The 13,588-nt window shown below is 41.6% G+C and overlaps 2 protein-coding genes and 2 non-coding genes across 5 annotated transcripts; 3 read left to right on the plus strand and 1 right to left on the minus strand.

Annotated features, from left to right (window-relative positions):
- Window positions 1–5: 5 nt before the first annotated feature.
- LOC117836212 (peptide chain release factor PrfB2, chloroplastic) lies at window positions 6–3,574 on the minus strand. Its single transcript, XM_034715593.2, has 8 exons — window positions 3,155–3,574; window positions 2,739–2,951; window positions 2,523–2,624; window positions 2,224–2,361; window positions 1,731–2,035; window positions 1,365–1,518; window positions 811–933; window positions 6–164 (listed from the first exon to the last, which is right to left on the minus strand). Exons 1-8 carry the CDS (start codon window positions 3,509–3,511, stop codon window positions 138–140), a joined length of 1,419 nt encoding a protein of 472 aa, XP_034571484.1. The 5' UTR covers window positions 3,512–3,574; the 3' UTR covers window positions 6–137.
- Window positions 3,575–6,640: 3,066 nt separating this feature from the next.
- Window positions 6,641–6,737, plus strand: LOC117841173 (small nucleolar RNA snoR31/Z110/Z27). The gene has a single exon (XR_004637200.1). It is a non-coding gene; the product is annotated as a small nucleolar RNA snoR31/Z110/Z27 (small nucleolar RNA).
- Window positions 6,738–6,876: 139 nt separating this feature from the next.
- LOC117841176 (small nucleolar RNA snoR77Y) lies at window positions 6,877–6,959 on the plus strand. Its single transcript, XR_004637203.1, has one exon. It is a non-coding gene; the product is annotated as a small nucleolar RNA snoR77Y (small nucleolar RNA).
- Window positions 6,960–8,592: 1,633 nt separating this feature from the next.
- Window positions 8,593–10,575, plus strand: LOC117839830 (uncharacterized). 2 transcript variants are annotated; one of them, XR_004636896.2, is made up of 5 exons: window positions 8,593–9,167; window positions 9,373–9,571; window positions 9,665–9,773; window positions 10,153–10,226; window positions 10,318–10,575. XR_004636896.2 is itself a non-coding variant. In XM_072290891.1 (4 exons), exons 1-4 carry the CDS (start codon window positions 8,940–8,942, stop codon window positions 10,363–10,365), a joined length of 459 nt encoding a protein of 152 aa, XP_072146992.1. In that variant the 5' UTR covers window positions 8,599–8,939; the 3' UTR covers window positions 10,366–10,575. The 2 variants fall into 2 exon arrangements, 1 of the variants encoding a protein (XP_072146992.1); XM_072290891.1 differs by lacking the exon at window positions 9,373–9,571 and having other exon boundaries at window positions 8,599–9,167.
- Window positions 10,576–13,588: the final 3,013 nt, after the last annotated feature.

The raw sequence follows: 13,588 nt of genomic DNA on the forward strand, positions 1-13,588 counted from the left end.
AAAGGGGAATATCTTTCTTTATGTCACACACGTATTTCAACTCTTCATTGGTAGGCACAAGTTTTGCAGCTTCTGTGATTGTATCGGTAGTCAGTGCCTCATGCAAATCTTCCTGCTCATTACAGTATTAGCTAATGCTAATCACCATCTAACAGAGTTGTTCCCTAAGAATAAAACAAAGAAACTAAATGAGAAAACAAAAGTCGGTCACCATCAAATTTCAATGCACAACTGGACATAAGCTGCACGCATGCATATGTATTTGGCAGATTATTTCGCATCTTGAGGGTACATCATAACTTTTGTTGGATTTTCAAACATAAAGTTCAGGAAATAGAACCGTACTCTGTAGCAAGGAACTGAAGAAATATATCAATTATTCATACACCACATCAATCTGATTGGGTGCCAGTGTCACTACTCACTACGGTAAAGATGTGCTACATCGACTAGAGATGACCGTTTACAATACCCATCACCAACGGAAACGGACATATAGTGAAAAGGGAACTACACACTAGCCATGAAGCAAATGTGTTCATTGTACTGCCTTCTCTAAGACCCTAACTACATAGCTAAACTCTATAGTATTCATCCTAACTTTTGCACTTGCAACCGGCGTACTATCCTGCACCTTAATCTTTTCAGCATCTGAGCTCCCATTGTATCAATCGGTGTATTAAAGATTGAAGCAGTATCTCAACTTGCTATCACTTGGACAGTGTCTCATTTGTATTGTTTTGAAGGCAATCGATTCAGTAGGTTGGTGCTCATGAAAAATGGTAAGCATGATTTCTGTCAGGCACTTACATCAGCTTCATCCAGTGATGAAGACAAATAATTCAAGATGAACTCATCAAGGTCTCCTTCTAGGACTGAATCAGGGTCTGATACTTCATAGTTCGTCCGGAGATCTTTGACCATACGGTATGGCTGCCAAAAAGCAAGGAGATCAATCTTTTTACTAAAACTATTAAAACTAACAAGTCTGGTTGCAGAATCAATTCTGAAATTAAGTTTACGCTTAATAGCTCATTTCGCAATCTGGTTAGCTAAGAAAAATATAAATGTTTTCCTTCTCTTATTTTAAAGCTGCAATAGAAAGATTGTGAAAGAGAATATAGATCACAGCATGTAACTAGTGTAGCCATGAAGGGAAAGTAATCGCTAGTTTGCTGCTTCTTTTTAGATTTTCAAAAATCCTGAGATCAGTATGCAAACAAAATAGAAATAGGAAGATTGACTTTATAGACTAGTAGCTCAGAGGAAACGCCGTGAACACAGGTAATGCTCTTGAGATGTCACAGTTTTATCATTGCTAGACTTGTTAGTTTAACCTGATACTCTCAAAATGGAAATCTTACATGGAGCACATAAGATCTTATTTGGTTGCCCCAGCTGATTTCGTTGAGTGATTGTGTGTGCTCAGCATTCATCTGTGCTTGGCGGGCAATCTCAAGCTGGTCCAGACGAGATTGGAGCACTGCCATCGCTGATGCCTTGTTCATGTGTTGTGATCTGCATTTCTCAAGAAGTACACACTTTTCAACAATTATGTTTATAAATATGCAACCAAGATATAGCCAAAATGTCATTTCTGTTTGATAAGGAATCACCCATCAATTAAGGGGAAATAAACCATTACACTTATGCTGCATAGATTAACAATTCAATGCCCTGATGAGAAATGAATAAGGGTTTGAAATCCAAAGGAGAGATGTCAAATTTACCTTTCATTTTGACATGTTGCAGTTATACCAGTTGGAACGTGCACAATTCGAATGGCACTTTCTGTAGTGTTGGCATGCTGGCCACCAGGACCACCAGAACGGAAACGTTCTATCCGAAGATCAGAGTCTTTTATCTGGTATCGGCTAGAGGCAGCACCAAGAATAGGGATCACAGCAACAGCAGCAAAGGAAGTGTGCCGCCGCTTTCCACTGTCAAATGGAGAAATTCGCACTAATCTATGAACTCCTACTTCAGCTTTGGCGTATCCAAATGCATATTCACCGTCAACTTTGATAGTGGCCCTCTGGAAATAACAGCTGTTTAATATGAGTACTTTTTCCCTAAATAATAATTTAATAAGAAAGTAACTGCCTCAGAAGAGGGCAAAATGTATGCCCAGATGGGATACATTTCAAGCAAAAGATATAAATAGCAAAAAGGCCTTTATGAATAAGTCGTTTATTCAGCAATAGGTATCGAGAAGAAGTAAACCTTGATTCCTGCTATTTCACCAGGCATTTCTTCTACCACAGTGACTGTATATCCTCGTCGCTGAGCCCATGATCTATACATGTTCATTACCATTGCAGCCCAGTCCATGCTCTCAGTGCCACCAGCCCCAGCCTGAACCTGAAACCATCACCATAAGGAATCACCCCCTGAAAACCTCTTTGGAAAAGCATAAAAGGAGGATTCGTGCTTCAAGTACAAGAGCTCCAGATAGGTCAGTTTGCTGAAAATTCTTATAAACATAATGAAACGAAGGGAGTAAGATGGTGCACTAAATAAACCTCAATGAAGCAAGAGCAGGAATCATTTTCTCCAGAAAGTATCGCATTGAGTTCTTTCTCCTTTGCACTTCTTCTCATATCAGCTAAAGCACTCATGCTTTCCTGCATGACACATTTGAAGTGACGGATGAAACAAAATAGGTGGTTTGGACAATGAATGGAACATATCTGTGCTGTGTTTCTAGCTTGTAGCATGTAATGAAGCACTGTACTCACTGTCTCAAGTTCATTATCATTTTCTTCACGTGCAAGCCTTAACATCTCAATGTGTTCAATTAATTCCTGCTCAAACTGGTTCACTGACTTAATCTTGCCCATGAGCTCACCGTGCTCACGGCTAACCCTCCCAGCGAAAACTGGATCATCCCAGAGGTCTGGCCTCTCCAACACCACAGCCAGTTGCTTCGTTCTCTCAAGTATCCATCCCCACTGTACAAATAAAAAAAAAAACCCGATTAAAACAGGATGAACTAGTCAAGCGAGCATAAACACACACCGCACTTAAGATGTTCGTTCATATGCTTAAAAGAATAAGTACCTAAGATGCATATCCTGCCGTCACAACACTTGGCAATTCACCAACTCAGCCTACGGAAAAGCACAAAGTACGGGGTGCCATGTGAGAATTGAACCTTGAGGCGCTTCTTAATGAGCTTGATGGACTGCGCGACGGCCGCGGCGTGGCTGCGCCAGTCGCTCTCGGCCTCGGGGAGGATCGTCCACCCCTTACCGGCAATGGAGTCCACCGTAAGGCCGTCCGCCGTCATCGGTGCCTTCGTCACCGCCGCCGTGGACGAAGAGGAGAACCACCGCGCCGGGTAGCGAAGGAGGGCTGAGTCGGCGGCGGCGGGGAGGTCACCGATGGGCCCCAGGAGGGACGCCAAGGCGGCGCCATAGATGAGGAGGGGATGGGTAGGGTCTGGCGTCCTGCGGCGGAGGTGGGAGAGGAGGCGCGCCGCCGCTGATCTGGTTAGGAGGCGGGAAGCCATTTTCGTCTGCTACGAACTACGATGGTTGGACAGATCGACGCCGGTGAGGCCGTGAGGGGGAAGGCTGTGCAAAGGTTAGTCTTTTGAAGTGCGCTTTGATGCTTCGAAGGCGTACCGAAGAGGAAGGTGTTTTCGCACTTTTGAGCGGTTATTTATGCGAGTTCATACGAGTTATGAGTAGTATAGTGCAATTGCGACGTGTACGTATTTTTAAAATAATTTATAAAATATAAGATTTTTTATACTTATGAGTTTATAAGTATAGGTGCTTGATTGTTTGGTAAATAAATGGGAATATGCGAGAAAATCCACTTCTATATACGTTTTTGTATTTTTTTTCCACCAGAAATGGTAGTGAGATCAGAATATAGATACAGAAACAAACGAATATGAAGGCAATGTATGGTAATTGAAGAGTTTACCAGAATGACACGTTAATACAGAGCTCGTACTTCAAATTTTCCTGATGCCCGCTTCCTCTTGCTATATATATGTGCGTGTTGGGTAGAGAAGTCTCAACTTAGGAACCTGCATATTAGCAAAGGTACGCTCCTCTTCCAAATTTTAGGTTTCGATTCCATTATTTTGCTTGGCCTGCTACTGAAAATAAACAATGTTTGATGCTGTAGAGCTATAAGGTGTACAGTTCTGCGGAGCTCATGTTTGAAACATCAAGGTGATGCCCTTGCCTAATGTTTTAGATTCAATTTTTAGGGAATTTAAATGATCCATACCATTTGTTCAAACTTACAGTATATCTGATAACCACGATTTCGGTTTCATTGTTTTTCTTAGCCTACTTATATATTGGTGATTGTGATGAGCAGTGATACACAAATGAACGAAAGGCATAACTAATTTCTGCATAAAAGAATTTCTATGTGTGTGGTGTGTATATTGTGGTGCAACTTGTCTTGCTTATGCTACTTATCTATTTCCCAAATGTTAGTTGGTCCACACTTATCAAATACTTCAGCAACGATTTATGGTGGCATAGACCAAAAGGAATGATCATTGTGAATACTAAAAGTGGATTCTTTGTGAATCACACATTCCTCTAAAAAAAATTTATAGACCTATTTATCAGTATGGCTAGCTTAGTATACAATATTTATACTTTAGAAGTTCTGCTAATTGCTATTAGTTTGTTCTTTCAGCTATATTTGATTTTTGATTTGGTACTTTGGTTTGAGCAGCGGACTTGGTGAACTAGGTGGGCTGGATGGGATGAAACGACCACATTTCCCTAAGCGCACAAGAGTTAAAGCACCACGCATCACAATGTCAGAGGATGTGCATCCTTACACCCGGTGGGGTTTGTGTATCCGATTGTTCCAGAAATTCAATGTGGAGGTGTTCACTTCTGATAGAAAGAGGCTCTACATTGTTTTGTTCAACAATCAGAAGGTACAACTTAAATGCATATTTAATTCTTGTTGTTGCACATAAAAAGTTATTTAAGAAGATATTACATTGTTAAAATATCTCATTTTGTTTGAAATAGGGTAAGAAAATGACGATATTATAAAGGATAACGAGATGGAATATTTAGGAGAAGTCCTATTATATGTGGCGCATGTCTGTAGAATCAGCTCAGAGAAATAAGGATTTTATGCTAGCTGACAGTCCATTTGTGTCGTTTAACTTCGGTTACTGTACTTAGTGAGATGACAAATGTGAATGAGCAATGCATCCCTCGTTTTTCATTGTTTATGACTTTTGATAGGTTTTGGGAGCACACCTTTGATAGTGTTGGTGAGTGCACCTAAATTTAGCATATGGCAGATGTTATTGGCTGAGGTTAACAAAAGTTTTAATAACCATTTATCTCTTCATTCTAGATGTTATTGGCATGGCTATGTACGTAAGTCATATTAGGTTTTCTATAGACATCTTTTACAACCGAAACATATCAACAATAAATATTGTTCTTATGGATTGAAGGTCTGTACATATATATACATACAGTGACTACAAAGTTTAGTATTAGCATATCAAAATTCAATTTCTTAAAGTTCTTCTAAAAAACCTGATTGCTTTTTGTAGCTACAATATCATTACACTGGTTGTATAGGATAATATATTGACTGCTAATCTAAGTGCCTTGAAGAAATGCGCTAATGAGCGTGCTATTGTTGTTGCCACAACATTATGCCCTAAGAGCGATGGTAAGTTCACAAATGTTGTTATCATATAAGTTATTCTATACGATGCAAGGAATCAATCTATGTTTAACATACAATATTTTTGTCCTCTTTTAATCAAATCACAACCTCCATACAACTGACTTTAGTAGGATCTATTTTGGTCCGGATATTGCAGTAGCCAGCGAGTTAAGAAAAAGGTTATTATAAATTTGATTTTAGGTATATTGAGATTTGTTTTATTTGCTATACTAATTTTATGCAAATAATTCTGTGTAGAATCAACAATGAGCTGAGTGTGCCGCCCTCTCCATGAGTCAAATGTAGATGAAGAAATGTACTCTTGGCAAAAGAATACTTGGCACATGAAGACTATCTTTTGTGATGCTTTAGGTGTTTAGAATTGAGAATCTATTCACTCCAGTTATTTTGGGCAGAGCTTGGAGTGCCTGTCTTTTGCTAAGGTGTCTCTTTTGAAACTTCAATAAGGACTGTCATTAGTAATGTTTTAGGCAGCTTGGAGCATATGTTCTTAGGATATTTTAGGTTGGGCTTGGAGTGACTAAGTTTTTTGGGTAGTACTCATGGAAGTTTTTGTAATCTGTGATGTCCAGGAGGATGGTCTGAAGTGGTGTGCTACCCATAAGTGATGTTCTTATTTCTTGTGTAGTCCTTATTTCTCAAGTGACTCAGCTTCTTACATGTTGTTAGTGTTGAATACCTTAAACTTCTTTGCTGGGGTGACTAAGCTTTTTGGAAAGTGTTCATCAAAGCCTTTGTAATACCTAGAATAAAACCTTATTTCTTACATATTCTGGAGGATTATTTTGTTTCTCTTAGTATAATGGTTCGGATGCGACATGCTTTTCTTGTGGTTATTATATCCTGACTGGTGGCATTTTTTTGCGCCAATCCAAACCTTCAAAGGCCACATAAATTCAATCGCATTTGAATTTGTTTTTTATTATTTCTTCTAAAGTTCTAGGGATCTAAATGATGCAAAACTTTGAAACAAACTTAGGACACCTTCTGACATGGTGCTTGTGCTGTGAATGAGAAGGCAATTCTTTCCTGATGGTACTAGACCTTGCTTCTTGAAATTTCTTCATTGAAGATTTCTCTTGGTCTTTTGAACCATTTGAACTTTTAAGCATTTATGCAAGTTTAGACTCATTTATCCTTTCAAGCATCACATATTAGATGACACGAATATTGCAGTAGAAGCCTATAAAGATTATATTTACATATAGAATTACCGTCAGATTTACTTGTGATGACAATTGTCTGGCTTCCTGAGGCTTAACTTATTACTTACTCCCTCCATCCCGCAAAGAGTATCCTTTTAGGTTGCCCTAAGTCAAACTGTTTTAAGTTTGACCAAATTTACAATGAAGAGTATCAATATTTATAACACTAAATCTGTATGCTATGAAAATATATTTCATAATGAATCTAATGAAACTTGTTAGCCATCAAAAGTATTGTTATATTTTTACATAAACTTGATCTAACATAAGATGGTTTGACTTAGGACAGAACCAAAAGGACACTCTTTGCGGGACGGAGGGAGTAGATTAGATAATTCTATATGTTTTGCCATGTATATGTAATCAGCATCACCTTATGCTAGAATTGGAGAATCAAGAGGAAATAATCAGCATGATGATGTGTTTAAATAAAAAGTTCTAACTGCCAAGTACTATTCAGTCCTGTACCGAACAGGTTTTCACCTATGATTGGAAAATTCACTACTCAGTATAATACAGCATGAGTAGCAGCTAGCAATACTTCAGTGAGCAACAATCAATAATAAGAATGAGTGACTCGGTAATCAGTGTACGGGAAATCTTCTCAAATTTTTACCACAGCCTCCACGTATGATATCATGACATATGGACAAATCTTATGATTTTCAAACTTCGTTTGCTTTTTTTAGAATTTAAAAACCATTCGACCACACGTTCATGGTCGTGTTTTCTGAATAAAATGTTCGAAATTTCTTTTTATTTCTTGGATGAGACCTCAATCCGGATTCAATAACATGAATATGATTTTTCCATTGATTTTATTCCATTATCTCAATCACTTGCAGTTAAAATTTAACTTAAATCAACAAATTTCTCTAAATGAAATTAATTCATTAAATATAGCAAACAGACGAAGAAATAGACCAACTTTTAACATGCAATACCAAATATCGTACGTGGGGAGTAGAAAAAGCGTGGAGGGCAGAGGTGAAAAAAAAAGTTTTATCTTTGCCGAGTGCCTTAAAAAACATTCGGCAAACGAGTACTTTTGCCGAGTGTCGAAAGATAACACTCGGCAAACTAGTACTTTTGCCGAGTGTCGATAGAAAACACTCGGCAACCTATTAGTTTGCCGAGTGTCGATAACAGACACTCGGCAAAGTTCTAACGGCCAGCACGCCCCCTGACGGACGGCGCACGTGCCAGTCACGTGCTTAGAGTTACCGAGTGTCAAATCTTTACCGAGTGTCATCTGGATGTTTGCCGAGTGTTTTCTCTATGACATTCGGCAACTAGGGTGTATGCCGAGTGCCTGACATAAAGCACTCGGCATATCTACTGTTCCGGTAGTGTGGACAACCACCTGCTAGCTAGATGACCGTACCACCTGCAAGTAATTAACATATGCTTACAAAGAACTAACATGTAATTTCTAATTGACAAGAAAATTATCAGGTGGCATGATGAGTATAATTTACATGGGCACCAAAGCATCTAGGAAAGCACCGCAACGCGAGAACATTAAGGGTAAATTTATATGGAGAAAATCAGGGCAATCACCATGCTGTACAATTTGATGATCACATAATTGCAAAGACCAAAGAGAGAGCAGTCGGCTCAACATTTCAAACTACGTGAGCAACGAGGCCTTGTTCGCGTTCTTGGTCCGAGATGGCAGCACGCATAGACCTCCATTCGGCCGTTCCGTCGGCAGCTATTCGTTCGGCAACAAAACAAGGGACGCCTTTTGACTCTCTAGCCTAGCGCGACGCCTCCACTCCCCCAGGCAGGATAGCGACGGCCTGTTCTCCTCCCCGTGCTTGTGACTTGCCCACCACCGGTAACTGCTCGCCCTCGCCCTCCACCAGCCCAGGAGCTTACCGTCGCCCGCACGGCTTGCTCCGACAGCTCAAGCCCCCATGCACGAAGCCTCCTCTACTCATGAAAATGACACAACCTCCACGCTGCCTCAGGAGCTGATGTAGAGCAACGCCACTGGCGGTGGGGAGCACGTCGGCCATTTGCGCCTCGGACGAGATGGCAGTCGACCAGCGCGAGCCTCAGAGGACCGATGCGGACGAAGACAAGCAGCGGCCGAAGCCGATCGCGGCGGCGGCCGACGACAACAACGACACGGGGCCGAAGCGGATCGAAGAAGGAGAACAGCTCGCCACGGACCCACTCGTCGTGCTGGTGGACACGAACCCGCAAGCCTCAGGGGCAGCTTGCTACGGCTCGGCGGGCGCTCATCTCACCAGATGCAATGTAAGTCTTCAAATCCGCTCTCATCAAGCTGTTCAGATATGTCAGAAACGAACTGTTAATTAGTTTCGGACCCCATATTACTCAAAGCAATCGACTGAATCAATAAACCATAGTTGTCCTATACGTACTTACATTTTTAATTATCATTAAAAGGATCATTTGTTTTATGTTGCCACACTTGTATATGAAAGCAATCTTTTTACAGGAAAGAATGGGTGCTAAGCAACAAACCTTACCAGATTGCCTTAACTCTCAAGAAAATACAAGAAACATTAAAGACTGGCCATAAAATGGATGTAGATTGTTTCAACTTAGCTGTACGGAAACTTGCCTGTGAAGAACTCTAGATGTTGAAAGGAACTAAAAGAATTGTGCCAAAGCACTACATGGACTTGAAGTTTTGCGTGAGTATTTTTTAATATCATGTAGTCACTCTTGTCGTCATGTTTATAGGCTTTAATAACATTTTATTAATATCATGTAGTCACTCTTATCAGTTCTCAAGGGGCAGTAAGTTTCGTGCGAAGCTCAATACTCAACAGTTAGCAAAATTGGTTATTAGCTGGCCTTGGAGAAACTACGTACGATGTCTCAAAGTGCAGATAGGTAATAATCCTTACCTTTGTATATTTTTAGAGAATATTTTCTCCCATCCTAATGCCTACGACGTTTCGATTGCAAATTCTTATTCCATGCTCAGATTCCATTACTGGAACATTCATGCTTGTTTGTACTAGACCTAAAGGCCAAAGTTGTCTTGTCTCTATACTAGACCCAGTTCCTATAAATCATTCGTACAGTAAGGAGCCACTACGAAAATATTTATATAAAATTCAACGTGTTTCCACTATCCTTGGAACTATCATGAAAATTGAATACCGGTGGAATAAGAGTGTTTATCTATGGGATCATACAATCCCAAATGGTGTTCAAATAAAAATAGATAGGTAACTTTCTTATACTCATGAGGATCTTCTTTATATAGCACAAACTGGATATTATGTTCTACTTTTCATGCGTGAATGGGATGGTGAAAGGCTACGAGTACTAACTCGCCTGGTGAGTATTCTGCATAGCACATCCCTACATAATTATTAGGACAAGGGCCCTAATTATTTTTTATACAACTATCTGCATGATGTATGTGCAGGATGCATGTGAACTGAGGAAGCGCTTTTTAATACACCTACTAACGTAAAGGGGAACCAATATGCCTGCAACATACATGAAGTTCTACGAGACTATCTTGGATGCTACATTAGCCTCACAAACGGAAAAGCATGAATTGTTATAGCATTCTCTATCTCGATGATTGTAAGAAAAAAAATTGTATTGGCACGTTTTTCCATCATCTTTGATATGTATTTTGCTACTAAAATTTGTGGTTTAAACAATGTATCTATATTTCTTACAATGTTTTTTAAATAATAATCATTTTGTTCAAAACTTGTGTGCCACATGCCTTCACCTAGTTACACAAACAAAATCTTATGACAAAGACATTGTTGCTACTGCTGCTGGCCATCCAATGCACATTTAGTCATAACCATTGTTCGCCTACTACAAGACCATTTGGCCCTAACGAGTATCGGTATACTCGGCTCAGATCCGTCAGGCCGAATAAGGTCCTGTTTGGTTTGGAGCTCCTATTAAAGTTTAGTCCCATTTAGTTCATAAACTGCCAAATATGGTGACTAAAAGTGGCTAAACTTTAGTTCCTAAACTTTAACTTTTTAGTCCCCAAGAGGTTGCTAAAAGGGACTAAAGGAGACTATTGACAAGATCTGCCCCTCATTTATGCCCCGTCCCACCCCCAGTACCCCTCCGGATCCAATCCTCTGCTCGCTCGCACCCTGCCCTCCCCGCCACCGTCCCCACTGCTCCCTACGCCGCCACCGCCCCCGCTCCTCCCCACACCTCTGCCGCCGTGCCTGCTCCTACCCAGTCCGGATCCACCATGGACGGCCACGGGAACGTCTACCGGGACTACTTCTCTCAGGGTGATTCTTCTTCGGTGGCTCCCGCCTTCCCTGCTTCCGCCGCCACCCCCGACGACGATGACTTGGATCTTCTCTCCCAAACACCGCCGTATGTACCTGCAGCCCGTAGCCTCTCAGCTGGAAGGGTGCACACGGAGAACCTGGATCTCAACCTCCAGGGTGAGGGTTTCCCCTTCCTCGACGAGTACTCGGGTTACCTGCAGTGGGAAGGAGGTCACGGCGACCAAGGGCTACGTCATCTTGGACCGAGCGGAGATGGCGGCAGATCCGGCGCATTCTAGCCTCCTCGACTGAGCGGAGGTGGGGGTGGATCCGGCCGTGGAAGATCCCAGGCTGCGTGTGGTCGCCGCAACAAGTCCCTCAACACTGGAGCGGGATCCGGCCTCCAACCAGTGGGATCCGGGCCCCAGCCATTGGGATCCGGCCCCCAGGTTCATGCTCCTCTCCTCCACGTTGGCGACCCGCCATTGGGATCCGGCACTGGGATGGGAGGTGGAGGTCGTGGGAGATTGGTGGCTAATCGCGTTGTCTGTGGAGTAGTGTCTGCCGGGATCAACACCTCTCCTGCAGAGGATGTTGGCGGTCACGATGACCTCGAGGATGAAGATGACAACGACTCCCAGTTGGTAAGATCCATATTTTCTTTGTGTGGAATAAATAGATACTTCTTCCATATATGTATCAAATGATTCCTGAATCTGAAAGGTTTAGTTTAAATTGAAAGCTCTTAAACTGAAATTACATTTTGTGTAATAGAACCATTATGATAAGGTAAATTGGAACGAAGACAACACATATATATTCTGTGAACTTGATGTTGAACAAATTCAGGCAGGAAATTGCCTGGGTGGGACAATGTCTAGCAGAGGTTATAAGAATATAGCACAAAAATTCCTTCAAAGCACAAAAATTCCTCGATATGAGATTTACTTTTGTCGTTGCGGGATGGCCTGGCTCGGTTCATGATATGAGAGTGTTCAAAGATGCATTAAACAAGTATGGCGACAAGTTTCCACATCCACCTCAAGGTACTGCCCTGTTCTATGGTCTATTCTTTCACATAGTTGCAGTCCTTTGCATGTAAGTAACAAAAGTAATATGAATGTGCAGGGAAGTTTTATCTTGTGGACTCTGGGTACCTAAACCGACCGGGTTATCTTTCACCGTACAAGGGTACAATGTATCATCTTCCGGAGTTTCGACAAGGACCACTTCCAAGAGGTAAAAAGGAGCTTTTCAATTATGCACATTTGTCACTTCGAAATATCATCGAGCGGTCTTTTGGAGTTTTAAAGATGAAATGGTGGATTTTGCTAAACTTACCGAGTTATCCGATGGCAAAGCAAAGCTAAATAATTATCGCTTGCATAGCACTTTATAATTTTATTAGAAAGAGTGCTATGGCGGATGAGCACTTCGATATGACGGATGATGATGAAAATTATGTTCCACCATTAGAAGCATCGTCGTCTCAAGGAAATATAGCTACTACTCAACATGGGGACAAAGATCAAAATATGAATCAGTTTCGGAATTGGATAGCCGATGGATTGCTTAATAGATCGTAGCTCTTATGTTTGTAATAATGAGATTTGTGTATCCCATGAACATTATTTGGCATAAATGAATAATTTATTTTTGGCAAAGCTGGCTAGTAGCGTGGGCAAGGCAGAGAAGGCTAGCAGCAAGGTAGAGAAGGCCAGCGGCAAGACGTGGCGGGAGCGATGCGAGGATGGCGGGAGCGCTAGTTGTCGGGGGTGGGAAAAAAGCAGCAACAGGTATTGATTAGGGGTAGTTTAATCTTTATTCAACTGCTTTAGTAATTTTTAGTCATTAGAATCAATAGGGGATTAAAGGGGACTAAAGTTTAATTTAGTTATAAAGAAAAGCAAGCAGGTTAAGAAGACATCGGGCAGGACCATGTCTCTAGATAATATCACTTCTGGAGGGATCTCGAGCATATTCCTCGACTGGGAGCACTCGAGTGCCAAGGCGAACGGATCAGACCGAAGATCATATGCCAGTCTCGTGGACCGAGAAGAGGATATGGGCTGGCCAGGCCGAAGGTGGCCTCGAGCAGGGTTACGGATAGACCTGTCCGATTGGACAGCCTTGACAGGGGTAGGAGGTGTCGACCAGTCGGGCGCAGGAGGACGTGCGCCCATGCCAACACGACAAGCGACAAAACCAGAGCCGAGAGGCACGCACTAGCGACGGCGTCAGACGACTATGACTTGAGGCTTCGGACGCCGCCCCGTGCATGCGCGCGGGGTCCGGGGCGCCGTAGCATGTTTGATATTAGGAGTTAAATTTTAGCAGTAGCAAGTCGTATATTCCATGCTAATTAGAAAAATTAAATATGAATTAATTATAAAATTAATTGTAAAATCCTATGCTAATTCACATGATGAATCTATTAAA

The sequence above is a fragment of the Setaria viridis genome, chromosome 9, assembly GCF_005286985.2.
Source record: "Setaria viridis chromosome 9, Setaria_viridis_v4.0, whole genome shotgun sequence".
In the NCBI taxonomy this organism is placed as follows: domain Eukaryota; kingdom Viridiplantae; phylum Streptophyta; class Magnoliopsida; order Poales; family Poaceae; genus Setaria; species Setaria viridis.